Source organism: Sturnira hondurensis, unplaced genomic scaffold (genome assembly GCF_014824575.4).
Source record: "Sturnira hondurensis isolate 20B ecotype Veracruz unplaced genomic scaffold, ASM1482457v3 Scaffold0007865, whole genome shotgun sequence".
Classification (NCBI taxonomy): domain Eukaryota; kingdom Metazoa; phylum Chordata; class Mammalia; order Chiroptera; family Phyllostomidae; genus Sturnira; species Sturnira hondurensis.
Window position 1 is genome coordinate 10,687,882 of NW_028080496.1, and position 22,918 is coordinate 10,710,799.

A 22,918-nucleotide genomic window follows, 5' to 3' on the forward strand; every position below is an offset into this window, starting at 1 on the left:
TTTTACAAAGCATTCATACTTTTATTACATATTGCCTCAATCTGTTTCAGCAACTTCAAAAGCGCTGTTGGGTTATACGGGAAAAGATTTTTCTTCTGCAAACGGTAAATGGCACCTTGGAGCTCCTCAAAGCATTTTACTGTTCTGTAAGATATTCCTGCTTCATAGACAGTGTTATCTGGGGCTATGTCACCAGCAACAGAGAAAGGAGTATTAGATTCTTTTGGAAACACAGGCCTTGATGGAAGCTCCAGACTAAGTTTTCTCTCTTCCCCGAGTGTTCCAACCGTGTTCTGAGTTTTCTTCACTGCTTCCTGGGGTGAAGATGTCTGTTCACTATTTGCGAAACACGGGTCTGTAGATCCTACTTCAGAATCATCAGAGCTGTCGTAGTCCACCAAGCTCTGAGAAGCTTGCGGGGAAGACAGGCGACTGGCCTGGACTGTGGCGTGGGTCTCCGGGGACCCCACGACCTTCCGTGGTTCAGGAGCAGCACCAGAAGCCCAGGAGTCACGGGCATGAGCATTCCTGTGACTGCCAAGAGCTGCCAAAAGACTCAGTTCTGTTTGGTTGCTGCTTCGGTCTTGGCCAGGTGAGGACATAAAACCACAGATATTCATGCCCTCGTTAGAGTCTATTACATCAAAGCCCTTGCAAATGGTGAGAAATGCATCCCAGTCTTTGAGCAGTAATTTTAAGTATCTCACAAAATATTCAAGAAAGCAGGTTTCTGATGAAATCAAAAAGTCCAGAAGAACTGTAGAATCAAATACTATATTTTTTAAAAAGAATAAAAAAATACAGTGTGGGTTATAGCCATTTTGATGTGTGTGATGGTACCACAGTTCTTTTTCTTGGGTCACACTTTCAGCGGCTTCATATTCTCTGAAAATGAAGATAAGGGAGACCCCGGATTAATGACTTTTTACAAAAATAAGTTCTGGCAGATATAATTCACCTATAATAAAGTGACCTACCAGATTACTTTTTAATCTATGCATTATTTTAAAAGAAAATCACTTCAAACCCATCTCTTTCTCCACAAACTCTACATAAATCTGACTCAATAAAATAAACAAAATCATGGCTTCGGTAGTTCTAGTCTCTGTGCCTAACGTAAGCACTCTGTCTCCCGGCCCTCAAAACCAGACTTCTTCATTCCTGCAGGTCACCACTAACCCCATGTGGTGAGGTGGGCTGCACCCCAACCTCCTTCCTTTCCTTCCACACTCCTGATCAGCGGTGGGCATGTGACCCAGATGACCAATCAGAGGACCCTGTGCTCCTGACCACCACGATTGGTTCTGATATGGACCTATGACCCAGACAGCCAATCAGATATCCCCTGGGACTGCTGCTAGTGGCCCCGCCCGAGGCTGAATTCAGAGCTGTGAGAGAGAAAGAGTCATAATCAATGGCGTGATCTGAATCCCAGTATATACAGTTATGCCTGATGCCAACTTGGCCCTTTAGAATTCCCAATTAAGAGCCTATAAATTCCAACTTTTGTGTTGGTTCCTATCATTTACAGCCAAACAATCTTAACTAATACAATTACCTTAAGAAATACATATGGCGTGCACACATGCCTCTCTGGACACAATGAACCAAGGTTAAGAAAGTTAGAAATTCACATAAAAGGGAATTTAAGTCAGAGGTTTCCTCTTTCCTGAGCGGCAAGCAGCCGGCTTTGAGCTCAACAAAGATTATTCTGAAAGGCATGTGCATTCGGATGGAATGTGTTTTTGACCGTTTCTGAACCTACCTCAAATCACATGCAGGAATTCTGTGTTCTTGATTAGACCCTTTCGGAAACTGGCCCCAAAAACTCCCAGTCTGAAGGCGGCCACAGCCGGCAGGGTCAAAACACCAGTAAGGGCTGGTGGCACAGAACCGCACCGCCGATCATTAGGGAGAAGGCCCTTCCTCTGGGGCCAAGAAAGAAATGGGAATAGAGCAAGGACTTGAGCAAGTCAGGGCTCGAGTAAAGCAGAAGCAGAAATCGGGTACAGGGTCATCAGTTACTAACTTCATAACCAACTACAGGTACTTGCCACGAGAAGACAGGACCCCAAGCACAGATGTTTTAATAAAGCAGAAACATGATCAGTATAAAATTCCATCAGTGACATCACTCCTGAATCGGTTTCAGAGATTTGCCTCAAGATGATATCCACTGCAGTTCAACTGTATATTCCAGTGAAGCCCTGAACAGCTCCTTCGATGACTGACCGGTTTGGACTCGTCTTTACAAAGGCAAAAGTCACCGCGAAGGAGCTCCGTGTGGAGAAGATAGCCCGAGAGGCAAAAACCATCCTCAAACGTCAGTAAGAGGAAGATGTGGAGAAGGGTGCTAACTGGCCCGGCTCGCACAGGCAGCGCAGAGGTGAGGCCGCACCAGAGCCCGTGTTTTCCAGTCCCTGGTTCTGCTGCCCTGGGTCTGCCTAGCCAACCAAGTTTTCAATGAGCACTCAAGAGCAATCTCATTTTCATGCGGGGCTGAGTTAGAGAAAGGAACGGCACTTATAAGGAAACCACAAGCTTGTTAGGGAATTTCTTTCCCCCCTTCTAATGATGGAAAGTAAGTAACAGGTCCAGCAACAGTATTAAAAATGTTGTCTGCTTTCCTGGCATGCAGTTAGTAAAATCACTTTAAAATATACTGACCTGCTCAGTTTTAGGAAGATGCCCATGGACGCTTTGGCAGCCTCCAGCATGTCATCGTCTTGTTCTATGAAGACCTGGGACAGCCACTCACACGGATGCTGTGACCGCACAGAGGGCTCAAGGTGAGGCTTTAAGAAGGCCAGCAACTCCGACATGAACCTCTGTAAATCAACTTCAAATAACAATTTCAAAGCACAGGCAACAGTTTATGAGTATTCATATTTTGCCCACCTTATACATATTGATAGTCACTAGCTCTGGCTGGTGTGGCTCAGTGGATTGAGTGCCAGCCTGTGAAACAAAGGGTCTCCGGTTCAATTCCAGTCAGGGCACATGCCTGGGCTGTGGGCCTGGGCGTGCGAGAGGCAACCACACATTGATGTTTCTCTCCCTCTCTTTCTCCCTCCCTTTCCCTCTCTCTAAAAATAAAGAAATACAATCTTTAAAAAATGCATTATTAAAATTCACACTCCCAAATGCCTACAAGTTAGAGATTATCTCAACTTTGCAAATTAGGAAACTGAGCTTCAGAGGAAAAAGGTGACTCACTCCATAGAATACTGTTAAAACGTACAGGCAGATTGTCTGTTTGCTACAATTGCCAAATAACTAGTCATCTTTGAGAAATAAAATTTACATGAATTCTTGCCAAAAGCATGTAAATGAATGCGCAGTAGACAACAGAATGCGCAGTAGACAACAGCTGTCTGTTCCCAGTGGCAACAATGCAACAGAACGAAAATAATTTTGCTTTAAAAGTAACAAAAATTTTTTTTGTTTATTTAAAACATTTAAAGACAGTACTACTATCAAGCACAAAAAGCAAAGAGGTTTTGGGAAGTTTCAACTGCAACTTAGAACTCTGAATTATATAACACACGCCACCTAGTGTTGTGAATTATAACTGCACAGAATCATATCCAATAAACAGTTACTATCAGCAAAATGATGTCCAAAGGAATTCAGGGAAGTCACTGCTTACAAGCCAAACCTTCCACTAAAACTATGTGCTGCTTGTTTAGAGATACTTACTCTTCATTGTTCTCAAATGAAAAAAAGAAAATGAAGACACCCAAACACCTAAATTGACTATCATGCTTTAAACGGCTGTCTTTGGACTCTGAGATGAAAATTATATGCAACACTTTCTCCATCAATATAACTTCCCACACATTAGTAGATATATCAATTTTATGAAGGGAAATTTGAAAATACTATAGATATCCAAGTATGAGATGACTCATGTTGCTTACTTTGCAGTGACTTAACAGCACCTCCCTTTTTTTAACCCTAGTCATTAATGATGCTATGCAAATTCAGCTTAACCCCCACAAAGCCGGGGTTTCTTAGGGTAATTCTAATTTTCTTTTGTTTTTTGAAGAAAATCTGATAAAGTATTACCTGGATTACATACATATTCAAGAGCTTAAATTAGTGGAGGTATAGTTCTGAGATTTGATAGTTACAAATATTTTACTTCAGTAAGTCATTACCCATTGTCTTGCCTATGAAAAGAGTTAGGAGAATTACCTTTCATATCCTTTGCTGAAACATAGTTTTGAAACTTGATGTCTAAGGATTTAATAATAAGCAAGCTGGCTGCTCTCAGGATCCCGTGATCTGGACCGGGGAGACACCCGCAGCCAGGCTGCATGTCACCGCCTCCGAAGCAGGAAGGTCTCCCACAGACAGACAAAGTCTTCAACAAACCCGAATCCACAGCATGCAGAACAGCCTCAGCGAGAGCCAACAAGTCCCCGTCTAAATGCTCATCTGGTGGCACTGAGGCAGCGACAGATCCCTGACAGAGGTCTTCGCCCACTTTGCACAGGAGGCACTTCTTAATGAAAACAATGAGCTTCCGCTTGACAAAGGCCTGAACCGGCCAGGCAACGACGCGCAGCACGCAGGTTGGCTTCAGGAAGAAGACCCTCTGGCAGGGGCACTGCAACTCCAGGTGGAGCCTGGAAGCTATGAGAAGTTCAAGCAGCTCCAGGAAGTGTATCAGGCTGTTCACCATTTTAGACTGGTCTTGGAGCTTTTCAAAATGCTGAGAAAACAAGGAATTGTAAAAGACTTCAAACGTTGCATCCAAAGGAGTCAGGAACTGTTTTAGAATTTCTGCAATTAAAAAATAGTAATTATGAACAACAGGAAAAACACAGCCTTCTTAAAGCACACTTTTACTTTTCCATCGTTATCAGTGTTATCACTTTACAAGTGATAAAATGGATTTGCATTGTTTATTTCTAATGTTAACAAATGAAGATACACAATTAACAGGCAAGGGCCACAGGTAATATTCACTTTACAAATAACCATAACATCTGATTGTGCTAGGGGCATACAATAATGAAAAGCTTTACATTTGTTTCCTTTAAAAAGGTATCCTCAAATCAAAAAATATGGGGCAAGATTCTTCAGTTTTTCACACTTCAGGACAGATCAGACGTCGTACAATAAATTTTACTCTTTCTTATAAACACAGTTCTCCCTGGGAGCAAGATAATGTTGACTGTGTATGGGGGATACAACCCGTACCTGTTTTTTGTGAACATGTGCCTTTAAGGATTTCTTTCAGGACAGCAGTAAGGGTGTAGAGGCAGTACACTCCTCCCTCGTTTTCAGAGTATTCAGAAAGATTTTTTTGGCAAAAAGCAAGCCAGAAATTACTTAACGTTATCTACAAGTGAGAACATTTTAAAAAGTGGTTAAGTTATAACATTTTCTTTATGATTACAAATCATGTACTGTATACAATGCAACTTTATACAACTTTTAAAAAAGTATATTTGTTAAAACAAGGACAAAAATAACCCAATATTCTTTAAGTCAAAATTCAGTATTTCATAGAAATAAAGGACCAAAAGGGAACAAGAAAATATCAGCAGTGGTCATCTCTAGGTGGTGAAATGTGTAATTTTTATTTTGCTCTTTATATTTTTCTCATTTTCCAAATTTTCTACCACAAATACCACGCTTTTTGCATTCAGAAAAAAATGTTATTTTCAGAAAGGAAAAAGCATTTGTAGCTTAGTCAGTAGCAGCTTAGATTTGTTAACTGATTCAGAAGGAAGAGAAAAAAAGCTCAATTTAGTAATTTCTTTCATTACGCTGAGGACCATTCTTAGAATTTATTTATAGTAACCTGCAGAAATGGTCTCGGTCTCCGGCACAGGTTCCTAACCCGTTTTTTATGGGGGATTAGAACCCTAGCTACTCCTTTGACAATTTGAGGTTATGGACCCTCGGACCTAAAATCACACCCTGTCCCCCCCACCTCAGGTTAACAGTCTGATTTATAATGAATTACAACATATTTAAGAGTCTAATCCTCCATACAAGTCACCATCATATTATCGCATTCTTTACTTCTGTGGATTTACGGGCTACTATGTTAACAAACCTGTCATTGATACAAATATTTGAAGGGTAAAATTGAATGCCAAAGAGTGATTTTAAAGAAACTAGAAAGACACAGAAACAGTTTGATTACTGACCTTTTCTTTCAGTCGGAAGTACAGAAGTGACGCAAGGCACTTTGCAGCCATGTGACCTAACAGTTTATCAGAGCTCTGGAACATACAGGTCTATAGGAAAACAAAACAAATTTACCTTCTATTGCTGCTGCTTTTAAAACTGTTATTTAAGAAATGTAGATTAAAAAAATATTTAATCTGTAAAAAACAAATGGCTTACTAATTTAGAATCAAAGTCAGAGGACTGTAAAAGAATTTTAATGATCTCTCTGTATCTCTCCTTGGCGTGGAATGCAGTCTCAACAGACAGGGTTCTGGTCACCATCACTTGGACCACAGTTAACTGAAGCAGCGCTGTTTCCCAGGCCCCGGTCTTCAAACCCACGGCAGCTGCGGAGGTGGGACGTGAACTCGTGGGGGGCTGCTGGCACTTGCCCCGGGCACCAGGGGTGTGTGAGCACGCTGAGGGTCTGGCTGTGGGGCTACCTTGGTCTGGCCACGTGGGGTGGAGATAACAGACGTAATCCAGGTTGTCACGTTCAAGTGCAGCTCCAAGAAGTACCTTCTTATATAATTGCTCTAGAATTTCCAAGGACTCTTCCATTTTGATGAAGTTTGACAATTCCAGATGGTAAATATGGAACTTAGAAATGTGATGAATCTGTAAGGTGTGTCTCTTCGGTGAAACCTAAAATAGGAACAGTAATTTCAAAATTATAAGTGTTACATACACTGTAGTTAGTATAAGGGAAAGGTATCTGTTTCCACTGAGTCCATACATTGTAGTTAGTATAAGGGAAAGGTATGTTTCCACTGAGTCATTTAGTCTCTTAAATTAAAGGTCATGCTGGTTGCTTGATTTCTAAAATGGAATGCTGGTAATGAGAACATTGTTTTAAGACCATAAAAACAAAAACGTATGTTTTCCATACAGACTTAAGGCCATAAAAATTACCTTTAATTTTATCACAGTGTTCCTCTAACCATTTTCAAAGGGCTAACACGGTCTCTCATCCTTAGTGCCAGTAGCGATGCTGGAGAAGCTCCCCAATGCACTGTGGGAAGTGGAGCAGCACCCGTCCTTCGCCCGCTAAGGTAACACTAGTGCGCCCCCTGGAAGGTGAAATCCTCCAGGCTGGAAACCACCTTGCAAACTCCAATTCATGAACCTCCTCCACCTTCCATTAACTTACGCATGGAAACGTCAAGTTAGGAAGCTGTATGGTTAGTGCTGATCAATTTCCAACTGCAAGTTACATAATACAAAGAGATCTTGGTCATCACTTAAACCATTAAATAAAAGTTACAAAAATGCCATCCCAGGAAAGACAAGATGTTAAGCCAAAGTAATCCAAACAGGAGTAAACTGTCTTGTTTTTTGGGGTTTTTTTGGTAAAACTTTTTTTTAAATTTAATTCTTGTTCAAGTAGTTTTCTGTCTTGTATTCCCAGCCCTGACCCCTGGCAGTGCTCCCCACCTCCCTCCCATTTCCGCCCCCCACCTTAGTTATTGTCCCATGTGTCCTTTATACTTGTTTATGTGAGTCCATCCCCTTTTCCCCTGTGATTCTCTCCCCTCTCCCCTCTGGACCCTGTCAGCACGTTCTGTATTTCAGTGTCTTTGGTTACATTTTGCTTGCTTGTTTGTTTTGTTGTTTAGATTCCTGTTAACGGTGATATCATATGGTATTTGTCTTCATCGCCTGGCTTATTTCACTCAGCATAATGCTTTCCAGTTCTACCCATGATGTTGCAAAGGGTAGGAGCTCCTTCTTCCTTTCTGCAGCATAGAATTCCATTGTGTAAATGTACCATAGTTTTTTGATCCAGTCATTGACTGATGGGCATCTAGGTTGCTTCCAACTCTTGGCTATTGTAAATTGTGCTGCTATGAACATCAGGGTGCATAGGTTCTTTTGGATTGGTGTTTCAGGGCTCTTAGGATACACTCCTAATAGTGGAATTGCTGGGTCAAAAGGCACGTTCATTTTTAGTTTTCTTAGAAAGTTCCATACTGTTTTCCATAGTGGTTGTACCAGTCTGCAATCCCATCAACAGTGAACTAGAGTCCCCTTTTCCCCACAACCTCTCCAACACTTGTTGTTTGTTTCTTTGCTTATTGTAGCCATTCTTACTGGTGTTAAGTGGTATCTCATTGTGTTTTTAATTTGCATCTCTCTCATAGCTAGTGATATTGAGCATCTTTTCATATGTCTCTGGATCCTCTGTATGTCTTCCTTGGTGAAGTGTCTGTTCAAGTCCTTTGCCCATTTTTTAATTGGGTTGCTGTTGAGGCAAAGGGGAACTAGTCAGAACGTACCTGTAAGGAAGCAAAAGGTGTTTTACTAACTAACGCAAAGAGGCTCCGGGACACACCCGAAGAGTGGGGTGTGTTTCAGGATGTGGTGTAAGAGCAACAATGTTAGTTAGGCAGATAGCCATTTGGACAGTCACTAGTGAGGGAAATTTTGCCCCTGTGCACGAGCTCAACTGGCCAATCAAGTAAAGGAGCACGAGCCAGTGCACGAGTTAACTCACCAATAATCAGTAACCCTATTGTGCCCCTGAGCCAACCGCTAACTGCCACATCTGCTTCTGTATCCAGGTTGCTTGCGTGCCTCCTTAAAACCCTAAGCCTGTAAGCGTTTGGCGCGACTCTCATTTGCAGCCCTTGCGGGCACCGTGTCTCCAGACACTTTGGAGAGGTCACCCCTGTGCAGGTTAAACTTGGCCAATAAAGTAACATCTTTGGAACCCTGAAAGTCTCCGACATTTGTTCTTGCGGTTGGTGAATGCAACATTGCTCGTCTTCTTTGAGTGGAGTCAAGTGAGTTCTTTGTATATTTTGGAGATTAACCCTTTGTCTGAGGTATCATTGGCAAATATGTTTTCCCAACCAGTTGCTACTCTTTTTATCTTGATACTGTTTTCCTTAGCTATGCAGAAGCTTTTAAGTTTGATGAGATCCCATTTGTTTATTCTTTCCTTTATGTCCCTTGCTCTAGGGACATATCAGTAAAAATATTGCTGCGTGGAATATCTGAGATTTTCCTGCCATTGCTCTCCTCTAGGGCTTTAATGGTTTCCCAGCTTATATTTGAGTCTTTTATCCACCTTGAATTTATTTTGGTGTATGGTGTAAGTTAGTGCTCAAGTTTCATTTTTTTGCATGTAGCTGTCCAGTTCTCCCAACACCATTTGTTGAAAAGGCTGTCTTTACTCCATTTTATGTTATTGCCCCCTTTGTCGAATATTAATTGACTGTAGAGAGTTGGGTTTATTTCTGGGCTCTCTGTTCTATTCCATTGGTCTATGTGCCTGTTTTTGTGCCAGTACCAGGCTGTTTTGATTACAGTGGCCTTGTAATACAGTTTGATATCAGGTATTGTGATCCCTCCTACTTTGTTCTTCTTTCTCAAAATTGCAGCAGCTATTCGGGGTCTTTTCTGGTTCCATATAAATTTTTGAAGTGTTTGTTCTATGTCTGTGAAATACGCCATTGGTACTTTAATAGGTATTGCATTGAATCTGTAAATTGCTTTGGGTAGTATGGACATTTTGATGATGTTAATTCTTCCAATCCATGAACACGGTATATGTTTCCATTTATTTGTGTCTTCCTTGATTTCTTTCTTCAGTGTTGTGTAGTTTTCTGCATACAGGTCTTTTACCTCCTTGGTTAGGTTTATTCCCAGATATTTTATTTTTCTTTTTGCTATATCGAATGGGATTTTTTTCCTGATTTCTGCTTCTGCTGCTTCATTGTTGGTATACAAAAATGCCTTTGATTTCTGGATATTAACTTTGTATCCCGCTGTTATGCCAAATTCATTTATTAGTTCCAGCAGTTTTTTGGTAGAGGCTATAGGGTTTTCCATGTACACTATCATGTCATCTGCAAACAATGCCAGTTTTGTTTCCTCCTTTCCGATTTGGATGCCTTTTATTTCCTTTTCTTGTCTGATCGCTGCAGCTAGAACTTCTAATACTATATTGAATAGAAGTGGTGAAAGTGGGCAACCTTGTCTTGTACCTGATCTTAGTGGAAAAGCTTTTAGTTTTTGCCCATTGAGTATGATGTTGGCTGTAGGTCTTTCATATATGGCCTTTATTATATTGAGGAATGTTCCCTCTATTCCCACCTTGCTGAGTACCTTTATCATAAATGGGTGTTGTACCTTATCAAAAGCTTTTTCCGCATCTATTGATATGACCATGTGGTTTTTGTCTTTGCTTTTGTTTATTTCGTGTATTACATTTATTGATTTGCGTATATTGAACCATCCTTGCATCCCCGGGATGAATCCCACTTGGTCATGGTGTATGATCTTTTTGATGTATTGTTGGATGCGATTTGCCAATATTTTGTTGAGGATTTTAGCATCTATGTTCATCAGTGATATTGGTCTGTAATTTTCTTTCTTTGTTGTGTCTCTATCTGGCTTTGGGATTAGGGTGATGCTGGCTTCATAGAAAGAGTTGGGGAGTTTTCCCTCCTTTTGGATTTTTTGGAATAGTCTGTGAAGAATAGGGGTTAGCTCTTCCTTAAAAGCTTTGTAGAATTCTCCTGTGAAACCATCTGGCCCAGGGCTTTTGTGTGATGGGAGTTTTTTGATTACTTCTTCAATTTCATTTGCTGTTATTGGCCTGTTCAGGTTTTCTGCTTCTTTTTCATTGAGTTTTGGAAGATTATATTTTTCTAGAAATTTGTCCATTTCACCCAGGTTTTCAAATTTCTTGGCATACAGTTCCGCATAGTAATTTCTTACAATCCTTTCTATTTCTGTGGTATCAGTTGTAATCTCTCCTCTTTCATTTCTGATTGTGTTTATTTGTGTCCTCTCTCTTCTTTTCTTAATGAGCCTACTTAAAGGTTTGTCTATTTTGTTTATCTTTTCAAAAAACCAACTCCTGGATTCATTGATCTTTAGAATTGTGCTTTTAGTCTCTATGTCATTTAATTCTGCTTTGATCTTGGTTATTTCCTTCCTTCTACTTGCTCTGGGCTGTCTTTGTTGTTGTTCCTCGAGTTCTTGCAGGCGTTGGGTTAGGTTGTTTGTTTGAAATGTTTCTATCCTCTTTAGGTGAGCCTGTATCGCTATGAACTTCCCTCTCAGGACTGCCTTCACTGTGTCCCATAAATTTTGGGTTGTGGTGAGTTCATTTTCATTTGTTTCAAGGAGTTTTTTGATTTCCTCCCTAATTTCAATCTTGACCCATTCATTGTTCAATAGCCTACCATTCAGTCTCCATGATTTTGGGTGTTTTGGGTTTTTTCCTGTGGGGTTGGTTTCCAATTTCAGTCCCTTGTGATCAGAGAAGATGCTTGGTATGATTTCTATTTTCCTGAAGTTGTTGAGACTGGTTTTGTGTCCTATCATGTGATCTATCTTTGAAAATGTTCCATGTGCGTTTGAAAAGAAAGTGTATTTAGTTTCTTTGGGATGGATGGCTCTATATATATCAATTAGGTCCATTTCTTCTAGAGTGTCGTTTAATGCTGCTATATCTTTGTTGATATTTTGTTTGGAAGATCTGTCCATTTTTGACAGTGGGGTGTTAAAATCCCCTACTATAATTGTGTTGCTGTCAATATCTTTCTTGAGGTCCTCTAGGATTTTCTTTATATATTTGGGTGCTCCTATGTTGGGTGCATATATATTTATGATGTTAATGTCTTCTTGGTGGATTCTTCCCTTGAGTATTATGAAGTGACCTTCTGGGTCTCTCTTTATAGCCTTTTTTTTGAAGTCTATTTTGTCTGATATGAGAATTGCTACCCCGGCTTTTTTTTCTTGTCCATTTGCTTGGAAAATTTGTTTCCATCCTTTCACTTTTAGTCTGTGGTCGTCTTTTGACCTGAGGTGGGTCTCTTGTAAGCAGCATATGTGTGGGTCATGCTTTTTTATCCATTCAGCTATTCTATGTCTTTTAATTGGTGCATTTAATCCATTTACATTTAAGGTTATTATTGAAAGGTACTTATTCATTGCCATTTATCTACCTGTGTTCCTCTCCGTCTCTCTATTTTCCTTCCTTTCCTTAAAGCAGCCCTTTTAGTAATTCTTGTAGAGCTGGTTTGGTGGAGGCGTATTCTTTTAGACTTCTTTTGTCTTGGAAGCTCTTTATTTGGCCTTCTGTCTTGATTGAGAGCCTTGCTGGGTACAGAAGCCTTGGTTGTAGGCCTCTGTTTGTCATTACTTGGAGTATTTCTTGCCATTCTCTTCTTGTTTGAAATGTTTCCATTGAGAAGTCAGTAGCCAACCTTATTGGGACCCCCTTGTATGTTACTTCCTTTTTCTCCCTTGCTGCCTTTAGGATTTTCTCTTTGTCTTGGAGGTTTGCCATTTTAATGATGATGTGTCTTGCAGCAGGCCTCTTTGGGTTCCACCTGATTGGGACTCTCTGCGATTCCTGGATTCGTGTGACTTTATCTCTCAACTTAGGAAAATTTTCCATTATCACTCTTTCAAGTAGGTTTTCTATCCCTTGTTCCTCTTCCTCTCCTTCTGGGATTCCTATTATTCGGATATTATTACGTTTCATGTTGTCTTGCATTTCTCTTAAATTCTCCTTTTTTCTGATTCTCTTTTCCCTTACTTGTCCGTCTGGGAGATTCTTTCTATCCTGTCTTGTATCTCACTTATGCGATCTTCCGCCATATCGATTCTATTCTTCATACCATCTACTATGTTCTTCAGTTCAGAAATTGTATTCTTCATTTCCTCTTGGCCTTTACTGATGGTTTCTATTTCCTTTTTCATGTTGGTATAGTTTGCGGAGAGTTCATTGTAGCTCCCCTGTAGTTTCTGGTAGCTCGTTGTAAGCTCTTTGAATTTCCTGATAACCATTGCTTTGAATTCCCTATCTGATAGTTGACTTGCCTCTATTTCAACTAACATTCTTTCTGAGGCTTCCTCCTTTTCTTTCATTTGGGGATTGTTTCTTTGTCTTCCCATGTTTGTGATATTCTTCTTGTTGGCATCAGCTTCTTAAATTGATCTGTTCTGGTTCCCTGGGTTTATGGTGTGAACTTCTGTGGTAGGATACCTGTGAAATTCAATGGTGCAGTCTCCTGCAGGTATCTTGTTCTCCACTTCCACCTCCTCCTTTCCAGGATATTGTCAGACTGCTAAGCCAGCGAAAGTTCCCAAGGCCTGGCCAGGATTTAGCTCTTTAGTCCCATCTTTCTTTGGTTTCACATACAAGTTGTGGATCTTAACTTCTGAGAGTCAATCTTCTTGTAATTTCGGGGGAGTCAAGTATAGTCTTCATTCTTCTTATGCTGCTGGTGGAAACCATGGAGCCACTGGCAGCTGTTGGGGTCCCAGTAACAGAATGAACTCAGGAGCCTGAAAACAGTAAGCTCACGCTTCTTGAGCTGAACTGCTGTCCCAAAGTAATCGAGTAAACTGTCCTTTGTAACCAGATGCAAATGTGGACATCTGGTTGTCTCAGAACCATTTAGGGCACAGGTGGCAAACAGAAGGCCAGTGGGCCAAACCCAGCCTTCCACCTGGTGTTATTGGGCCCGGTGGCTCGTTGAGCGCTGGGCTCCTTGCCCCTAGTTATGGAGTAGTTACATTTCTATACTCCTAAAATTATTTTGGCCCTTTGAAGGCAACCTCGAGGCTGATGTGGCCCCCCGGTGACAATGAGTTTGACCCCCCTGGTTTAGGGTCAGAAAGGGCTTCCAACTGTAGAAAATGGCAATCAGCTACAGATGATTATCAGAGGGAGTGCAGTTACAATAGAGTAAGAAGGGCGAGGAAAACTTGAAGACTCTGGCAGAAGCAGAGGTTACTAAATACCCTTTCAATAAAAGGGCAGTGCCTCTGGGAATTATCTGGTCCCAAGAGGCTAGGTTCTTCCCTCCCATAGCAGCTACTTTACACCTTGGTAAATTACGACCAATAGCAATGCAAATGATCTTGTCTATACACATGCAAATAGCTGGCTGGAGGAGGGGCCATGGTCCTGGCAGTGGGAAAAGCCAGCTATGCTTGCTTTTATAAACACATTTCAACCTTCTGTTCCTCCAGGTAAAATTGTGGTTCTTTTACTGTAGAAATGGTTGTGCCATCTGCCTGGTTCTTTCATGCATTCATGAGTTAAATAAGATGATGGACACCCATTCATTTTATGTGGGTCATGACGTTGTCCTCATTTACCCTTGAACAAAATCCAGTTTCCTGGCTTATTTGTGAATGCCCTGCCCACGCTGAACCTCCTTCCTCACTGGAAGAGACCTCTGAGGGCTGCCCCCTCCACCCCCCGTTTATACTGGGTCCCACCCACACCATAAAGCCCAAAGACCTGCCTTTGGTCTGCAAACCTCCTCTCTGCTGGTTTCTGCCCCTTGCTTGTTAGCATCTAAGGAATTTCAGTTCCCGATCACCCCCAGAAGACAGAGCTGCCCCAGTTTAGTCCTCTGGTGCAGAAATAAATATTAAGAAGCCTACAGAGTTTTATTTAAAGTTACGAAGAAAACTTTTGTTAAGTGTCCTCTGATTTCCATTTTCAAACTGTAGAGTACATTCGCTATGATTTAAAATGTAACTAAGTACCAGCAACCTCGTTCCCTTGGACAGTGTGAAACTTTACCTGAATCCCATGCTTCCAGAAATCAGAAATGGTCAAGCTCAAGGGTCCCAGGTCAGGGCTGCTCAGGAAGGGCCATAGTCCCGATAGGACTCACGGCCACCCTTCGTCACTGATACCCTTGTTCCATAAAACCCATCATTTTTTCCTCCTTTGGGAGGTTTCCCAGTAATGAGTATTATCCTGTTGCAACAGCCTAGGTAAAATCATCTCTTTAATCGTCTTGTTTATTTTGTCAGCCACCCGTCAGAAATTAGTTTTCATATTCCACTTCAAAGCCTAACTCTACTGTACCCATTTTACTTATAACAGTAACATTTCTTCCCAATACACTACTGACATTTTTATGTCAAATACTCTTTGACAACAGACTATTTTAGGTTATAAAATAACACATTCTGAATTTATCATCACTTTCCACCACAAATGGAATTATTTTTATTTCAATGCTATAGCAGTGAAATAATTCTAAGAACATATAAATCTAAGGCTCTTAAGTTTCACCCTAAAGGAGAATAAAATTGCTGTTATTTAAACACCTTATACCCACAAAAAGGGCCATTTCAAATGATTCAACCATTTCAGCACACACACACAAAAGCAAATGCCAATAAATAGATAAACAAACAAAGGCATTTTGCAGGGGGGTGGGGGGGTGGGAATGAGCTGTTTCCCATCACAGTCTTTGCCAAGGACGGTTGGGAGAAATCAAACTGAAAAGTTAGAAACTTTCAATTAAGATACAGATTCAAAACGACCCTTTATAGGCAAAGGAGGAAAACCAAGCCTCCACTAGAGGTCATGATGCCAGGCAGGTAACAAAAACGAAGAAAATAGGTGCTAGGCTGCTTCTGTTGTGACTCAGCATAAACCTCCTAATGACAACGTCTTTTAAAACATTAATGCTGGCCAAAGCGACCCACGACCCGCATTAAAATAAATGTCTGTGGGCAGCCCACTAAGCATTGAGAACTGTGGTTACTTTTTTCTAGTCATTGTTTTTTGCAAAAACAACCACCACAGATTATAGCATCAAAGAAAAGGGCACATTTTGAGAAAACTGGGGAATTTAAACCACCATCCTTTTTTTTTTCCTGAAGTGGCAGCTTCAAGGTTGGTGGCCTCGGGCTGCATTGCCACCCTGACATGGAGGAAGGTGACCCCACAGACACCCGGTTTTTCAGAGACTCGGACAAGACAAAGTGTCTGGGAAAGGGTGCTTGGCAAGATGGGGAACTCTGAAGCCAGCTAGAGTGGATCAATGAGAGAGAAAGCTGTCGGGTCCAGGAAGGAAAAAAGTATTAGGAGAGGCCTGATTCAGACAAGTGAGTGCTTCTCCGAATTTTCTCAGAAAACTCCTCCTGGCACACGACAGTGAAGGGGGCCAAGGGGTTACCCATTACAAGCATAGAATCTGAAGTCTCTCTTACACTGTTTAAGCACTATAAACTTTTAAGTTTGTATTCTATGACTAAAGAACCCTGTGTGTCTTGATATAAAAAGCATGTACTTCCCAACCACCTTCACATACAGTTGACTCTTAAGAATCGTAATTCCTAAATTTCACCAAGTGCCTATGATACGGATGGGACGCTATTCCAAGTGATTTAACTGCCTCGCCACCACCACATGAGGTGGACACTGCCTTATCAGACCCACGTTACAGACAAGGCACCCAGAGATGAGGTTATGGAGCGACTTCAGTGGCAGAGTTGGGATTTGAACCCAGGAAGTCTAATTTCAAAGCCTGTGGCTTCTTCTTCTTCTTCTTTTTTTTTTTTTGTAGCTTTTTAATCTATACCACTCCATTGACGAGGACGCTGAGATTCTCCAGGCAGAAGAAATTGGGGTGCTCTAAACAGGGCTGTCTTCCAGGACTCTGATTCCCTGCCTGGTTATCTCAACAGGAAGTTTAGGGAGGTGGGGGAGGCCTGGATATCAGGGCCGAGGTTAGGGGAGGCTGATGCGAGGGGTTAAGCCCCAAAACTGAAAGGACAGAGGTTCCCATCATGCTTGTCTATCACCTGGGACATCAAAGCTGATGATCTTTGATTTCAAATGCGCTTCCCTCCCCTACAGAAAGGAGAGGGAAGGGATACCTTCCCAAGAGCCTGCCGCGCGTGGTGGGCTCCTTCCCTTTGCCCTGCTCCTCACACTCCCCACCTTTCTCCCAGCCCAGGAGGCTCCTGAAGAGCGGGGGGGGGGGGGGGGGGGGGGGGGGGGGGGGGGAGGGGAGGGAATGGGAGGCAGCTCTTTCAAGTTTTAGGAACTCCTCCTTCTATTTACCTTTGGGCCTAGAGCAGGTAGAGGCAGTTACAAGACCCAGGGTACACCGGCCCTGCTCTTTTCCTTAAAACAATGGTGCTCAAGCCAGCTGCCTCAGAACCATCCGGAAATCTGCAGGGCCTCATCCCAGGGATTTCAGACACGGTAGTTCTGGGACAGGGCCCAATAGTTTTTGTTTCTATTGTAACTAGTTTCCAGGTTACTTGCCAAAGCACTGACAGTACTTACACCCTCCAAGTGCTAGTAAATCGTCTTTTTATTAAACTCTTACCTGTAGGACTCTCATACAGGTCAGGATTTTTATTATATTTTAGCATGAAGGAAAAGCCTGATAATTAAGTCATAGATAAGAGATTTAAAATATATGATGGAAGCCAGTGGTTACGTGCTTTTCTGGTCTATTCGTAAGAGCCTGAGATCCGGGGTTGAGTCAAACGGCTTCACCACATAATCCTGGAAGCCTTAGGCTCCTGCATTCAGGGGGCGTATTGATAGTATCCCCAGGGCAGGGGAATGGCAGGGTTCAACTACAGGGGACTGTCCCTGTAATAAGCCCCAGGGAACACCTGCCCGTATGTCCAATGCCACAGCTGGCGCTGTTAAGCACGTCCGCACGAGGCGGGACTGACCCACAGCCTGCCTGCTCTGCCCACTTCTTTTACTCCCTCTGCACTTCTATTTATGATGTAAGGCTGCTTCTACTTTTTTGTGTTTATTAATTATTTATAAGGCTGCATCTAAAAAATAAATGAACATGGTTTGATTTTGAGAGGAAAAAATTACACTCCTCCCCCATTGTTAAGGGGGCAGCAACTTAAGACAGGCACAAATATAAAACACCAGCTACCAGATTCTTCTTGTTTTTTTTATCTTGAGCAATAACTGACTTATAACATCATGTATTAGTTTCAGGGGTTCAAATACATATAGATATAAATGATCACCACAATAACTCTAGTAATGTCCGACGACATACACCATTCCAAAAATAATATTTCCTTGTGATGAGAGCTTGTAAGATCTGTTCTCTCCAAAACTTTCAAATATGCATGGTCACAATATTGACCACAGTCACCATGTTGTAGGTTACATCCCCAGAACTTATTTAAGTTTGTACCTTTTCCCGCCTTCACCTATCTGCTTCCACTCCACCGGTCCCCAACCCTGACAAACACCAATCTATTCTGTATCTATGAGCTTGGGGTTTTTTTGTTTCTTTATTCATTCATCCATGGATGGACCCTGAGGTTGTTTCCATATCTTGGCTATTGGAAATAATGCCAAGACGCCAGATTCTTGATAAGAAAGGTAGTAAGCACCTGCTAACAGGTGTGGGGCCTCCGAGCAGGAGCAGGGGAGCAGGGCGCAGTCTTGGAGATGGGAAGCAGGGCAAAAGCCAGAGGTCACACTCATCTGAACTTGACAGCTCCTCTAGGGCCATCCTAGTCGCCTGCTGGATAAACTCATGACGAACCTGTATTGGTGTTAGACAAGTACTACAGTAGTCTTGCTCTCAGAAGCCTCGAATAATAGAGGGATGGCAGTATGTAATATAAACTTGATCACCAGAAAAGAACCCTATGAAACTTTTCCAGACAGTGCCGTTACACTGACCACTCCCAGGGCAAACTTTTTTGCATGGTGCAGATGGGGGACATTACCCTCAGAGAGTGTTAGTTCCAGAAAACAAATCTCGGAGATGATCTAGACCAGTGGGTCTCCAGCTCTAGCTTCTGAATCCCCTGGGAGGCTTGTTAGAACACGGGAGCCGAGCCCAGCCTCAGCGATTCTGATCCAGTAGGTCCAAAGAATGCTCAGCAACTGGACCAGGGACCCTGCTTTGATCATCACTGACCAATCTACCGGCTCTGACAGGTTAGGAGTCTGAGAGCATTAGGTTTATACTCGATCACAGTAATGCCACACAGTTTGGCGTGTTTTGGTTTTTTTAGTGGAAAACCTCTAGTGTATCAATATAAAAAACAAGACGTTTCTATTCCCTTTCTCTCCTCCTCTTGCCCCGCCCCCCAAGAAAACCCCACACCGGTGGCAGGACCCTCCATCAGTGTGACAGTGCGACCACCTACATCACACTTGGTCCCTGAATTCTGAACTCTGTACAGACAAATAGAATTTGATTTTCAGTTGAGAAAATAAAGTTACCTGTCCCATCTCGGCAGAGTGGCACACACTGAAAGGTCTGAGAAAGCACAGGGCTTTTATAGTGAAAACACCTATACAATCCAGTAAGAGGATGCTGATACTGCTTTATTTAGTCACTTGAGAGGTGCTTTTCTGGCTCTGGGACTTGATATAACGCTGTTCCCTCTGCCTGGAAAGCTCTGCCACTCCTCCTCCTGTCTCAAGTCTGAATGTAATTCTCTATGCCAACTAACTGGACAACCTAGAGAAATAAATTCCTGGAAACATATAACCTACCAAAACTGAATTGTGAAGTAGAAAATCTGAACAGGCAGATTAAGCCCAGGACCAGGTACCTTCAAAGTGAATCCTGCCAAACATTTAAAGAGGAATGGACACGAATCCCTCGTGAACTCTTCCAAAACGACCAAAGAGGAGGAAATACTTCCAAACTCATTTTACAAGGTCAGCGAGTGTTACCCTGATACCAATTCCAGACACGCAGACAAGGGCACCCCAAGAAAATTATGAACATCGAGTAGGAAAATCCTTAACAAAATCATTAGCACCAAATTTGAAAACGTATTAAAAGGATCGTACACCATGATCAAGTGGGATTTACTCCAGGGACGGAAAACATGTTTCGACGTCTACGAATTGGTCAACGTGATGTGCCACACTAGCAAAATGAAGGAGAAAAATCATATGATCACCTTAATAAATGCAGAAAAAAAGCATTTGACGAAATTCAACATCCATTTTTGATACAGTCACACCGAAGTGGGTGTAGAGGGAACATACCCCAACACAATGAAGGCCACACACGACAAGCCCACTGCCAACATCATACCCAATGGGGAAAACCAGAAAGCTTTTCCTGTATAAGAAGAACAAGACAAAGACGTCTACTCTTGCCACTTCTACTCAAAACAGTATTAGGAGTTGTAGCCTGAGCAATCTGGCAAGAAAAAGAAACAAAAGCCCTCTAAATCGGAGAGAAGTAAAACTGTCACTACATGCAGATGACATATTATACATAGAAAGTCCTAAAGACTCCACCAAAATACTGCCAGAAGTACTAGTCAGTAATGTCACCAGACACAAACTCGATATCCAAAAATCTCTAGCATTTCTACATACTAATAATGAATACCAGAAAGAGAAATGAAGAAAACAATTGTATTTGCTTATTTATGATTGCATCAAAGAGAATAAAAATACCTGCGAATAAATTTAACCAAAGATGTAAGAGACCTGTGTAAAGCACGATTTCAATGAAAACAAATTAAGGAAGACACAAATAAATGAAAAGACATTTATGCTCACCGACTGGAGGAGCCAATATTATCAAAATGCCCATTCTACCCAAAGTCATTTACAGATTCAACGCAATCCCTATCAAAATTGTGACAGTGCTTTTCAGAAGCAGAGCAAACAACCCTGAAACTCCTGTGGCGCCATAAAAAAAACCCTGAATAACCAAAGCAATCTTCGGGCAAGGGCAAACCCCAGGCATCCCACTTCCGGACCCCTGAACGGTATTAGGATGTTACAAAAACCTCCACACTAACAAGTCCAGAATCCACAGCCAGGGTCTAGCTCCCCTCTGGGTTCTACACTCCGGTATCTAAATGCCATTGGAGAGATACACTTGGGAGGTCCCCCAGGCACCTTCAGCATCAACTCAACTCACCAACGGCTCCTTAAGCTTGTTTTCCACCATAGTCCCCGTATCCCAGCATAGGGCATCTGTATCTCCCGGTCACCCCAGCTAGAAACTTAGACATCTGTCGGGACCCTTCCTCCCTGCACTCCCCTCCATCCTCACCGCCACTACCGCGGCCCACCACGCCCACGATGGACCACTGCAACCAATTCCTTGCCAAGTGGTCGTTCTGTGGCCTACCCTACACCCACTCCCTTCTAAAAACCCTTTTCCTTAGGATCAAGTCCAAACCCGTGACCATGCTGTGTAAGCCCTTCAAGAACTGACCATTGGAGCCTCCACACATCAGGGGCGGACAAAGAAGTTCCGGGCTTTCTCCGAGTTCTTCAGGAACACTGTGTACGGCTTGGACGCCCAAGCTTGCCTAGCCCATTGTTTTCGACTAAATCATACTCCGTTTTCTACTTTCCACTCTGAGCCTTCACCTTGCAAAGCCCTAGTTTCTGCGAGGCGGTCTGTATACACAAGTCCAGGATGGGGTCCCTGCCAATTGCTCCCTCAGCGAATAGTGCAGTATTTGTCTGCTGCATTGCCTCTATTTTCTAGTTTGGTTCACGCTGCATTATAAGCTTCCTTGGGCAGGCCTGAGCCCAGTTTGCCTACGTAAGCCAACAAGTAGCTCAGGAGTATTTCTGAATGAATGAAAATGTAAAAGCAAATATTGGGGCAAACTGGAAGTGCCCCCCGCATCTGCCATACAACATCTTAATGTTTTTATTGCATAGAAGCAGTTCATATATTGAAATTATTTATCTTAATTAGGGCATGGGTGTTAGCCAAATATCTGGTGTACTGGGTGACTTCGTTTAAAACAATGTCAACTCTCTGTCCAGCCTTCCATATTTGCGGTAACCTGGCTCCCAGCTGGTCTTCTCCTTGGAGCTGTCAGTGATCTTTCCAAAACATAAATAAGATACAATAAAAGGTCCTGCGAGATCTGCAGCATGTCCCACACCCCCAACCTCATTACCGCATTGTCCCGCTTACTCACTCTGCTTGACTACGCTGGCCTTTCTCGCAGTTCCGATCAACAGCAAAGGATATTTCAGCGTCAGAGGCTTTGCGCTTTGGTTCTCTCTGCCTGCAAAATTCTGCCCCCCAGATGTTGGCGTGGCCGGATCCTCCACATTCAGATCGCTGCGGAAACGTCACTTCGTCAGAGAGCTTTCCCGACTACCTGTCTAAAATAGCCATCTCGTCCCAGACACACTCGATGACATTATTCTGCTGGATTTCCTTTACATAATATATCCGAATGTTAATTTTGTGTTTCTCTGTCTCTGTGTTTTCCCTGTTAAAAGCGAAAGCTCCAACGGCCCAAGAATGTGCATCTCTAAGTCACCGTTGTTTCTCTGACGGCGTGAACAGTGCCCGGCCAGTGAACAGTTGCTTAAATGAATAAATGCACTTAATACGCACGTCCACCTCGCACGTTTTCTCTTTTCTTTCCCCCTTCATTCACAGCGATCCGTGAAGGTCGCTATCCTCATGGGGAAAAGCAGCTGAAGAGTCACCGCCGTTCCAAAGACAGTCCTCTCCTCAGGGCTCGGCGAGCTGTGCTCTACCTGGTAGTTAACGGGGCGTAAAGGCCAGAGACGAGCCCAGGACCCGACGCTCCAGACTGAAAAGCCCCGAGGGGCGGTGGGAAAAGGCGCCCCTCTCTTCGCTTCCCGGGACTGCCGCTTCCTCAGCCTTAAATCCTTAGGCCAACCTCTTGGTCTGCCGCAAACACGGTTCCCCTGCCGCCGAGCTCAGCGGCCGATCCCCGTTACCTGTCAGAGACCTCCTCACTCAAGGACCCTTACCGTCACATCGCCATTCCAGCGAACACCGTCCCCCTCCAGGCCACCGTAGTTCACAGAAAGTATAAGCTGGCCCCTCCTTCCGCATGCGCAGAGGCTCCATTTGCGTACAGTGTCTCTTAGCAACCGCTTTGAGTCCCTCCGCTAGGGGCGGGGCATTGGAAGGCGCCGCGGGGAAGCTGAGAGGAAAGTGAGCGAGGCCAATCGGAGACGGGT

At 42.9% G+C, this 22,918-nt stretch overlaps 1 protein-coding gene across 2 annotated transcripts; it reads right to left on the reverse strand.

Moving 5' to 3' along the window:
• LINS1 (lines homolog 1) lies at positions 1-22,763 on the reverse strand. Of its 2 annotated transcripts, none has more exons than XM_037053741.1 (7): positions 21,892-22,763; positions 6,367-6,834; positions 6,168-6,257; positions 5,209-5,350; positions 4,198-4,788; positions 2,668-2,839; positions 1-885 (listed from the first exon to the last, which is right to left on the reverse strand). In XM_037053741.1, exons 2-7 carry the CDS (start codon positions 6,748-6,750, stop codon positions 3-5), a joined length of 2,262 nt encoding a protein of 753 aa, XP_036909636.1. In that variant the 5' UTR covers positions 6,751-6,834; positions 21,892-22,763; the 3' UTR covers positions 1-2. The 2 variants fall into 2 exon arrangements, with proteins under 2 accessions (XP_036909636.1, XP_036909637.1); XM_037053742.1 differs by having other exon boundaries at positions 22,673-22,752.
• Between the last annotated feature and the right edge of the window lie 155 nt (positions 22,764-22,918).

Coding starts and splice junctions, on each gene's coding strand:
- LINS1 (XM_037053741.1), bottom strand. CDS start 6,750: ATGGAAGAGTCCTTGGAAATTCTAGAGCAATTATATAAGAAGGTACTT. Junction 6,258..6,366: donor CTGACTTTGATTCTAAATTA/GTAAGCCATTTG, acceptor GTTTTCCTATAG/ACCTGTATGTTCCAGAGCTC. Junction 2,840..4,197: donor TTCAGCAAAGGATATGAAAG/GTAATTCTCCTA, acceptor TGTTATTTGAAG/TTGATTTACAGAGGTTCATG.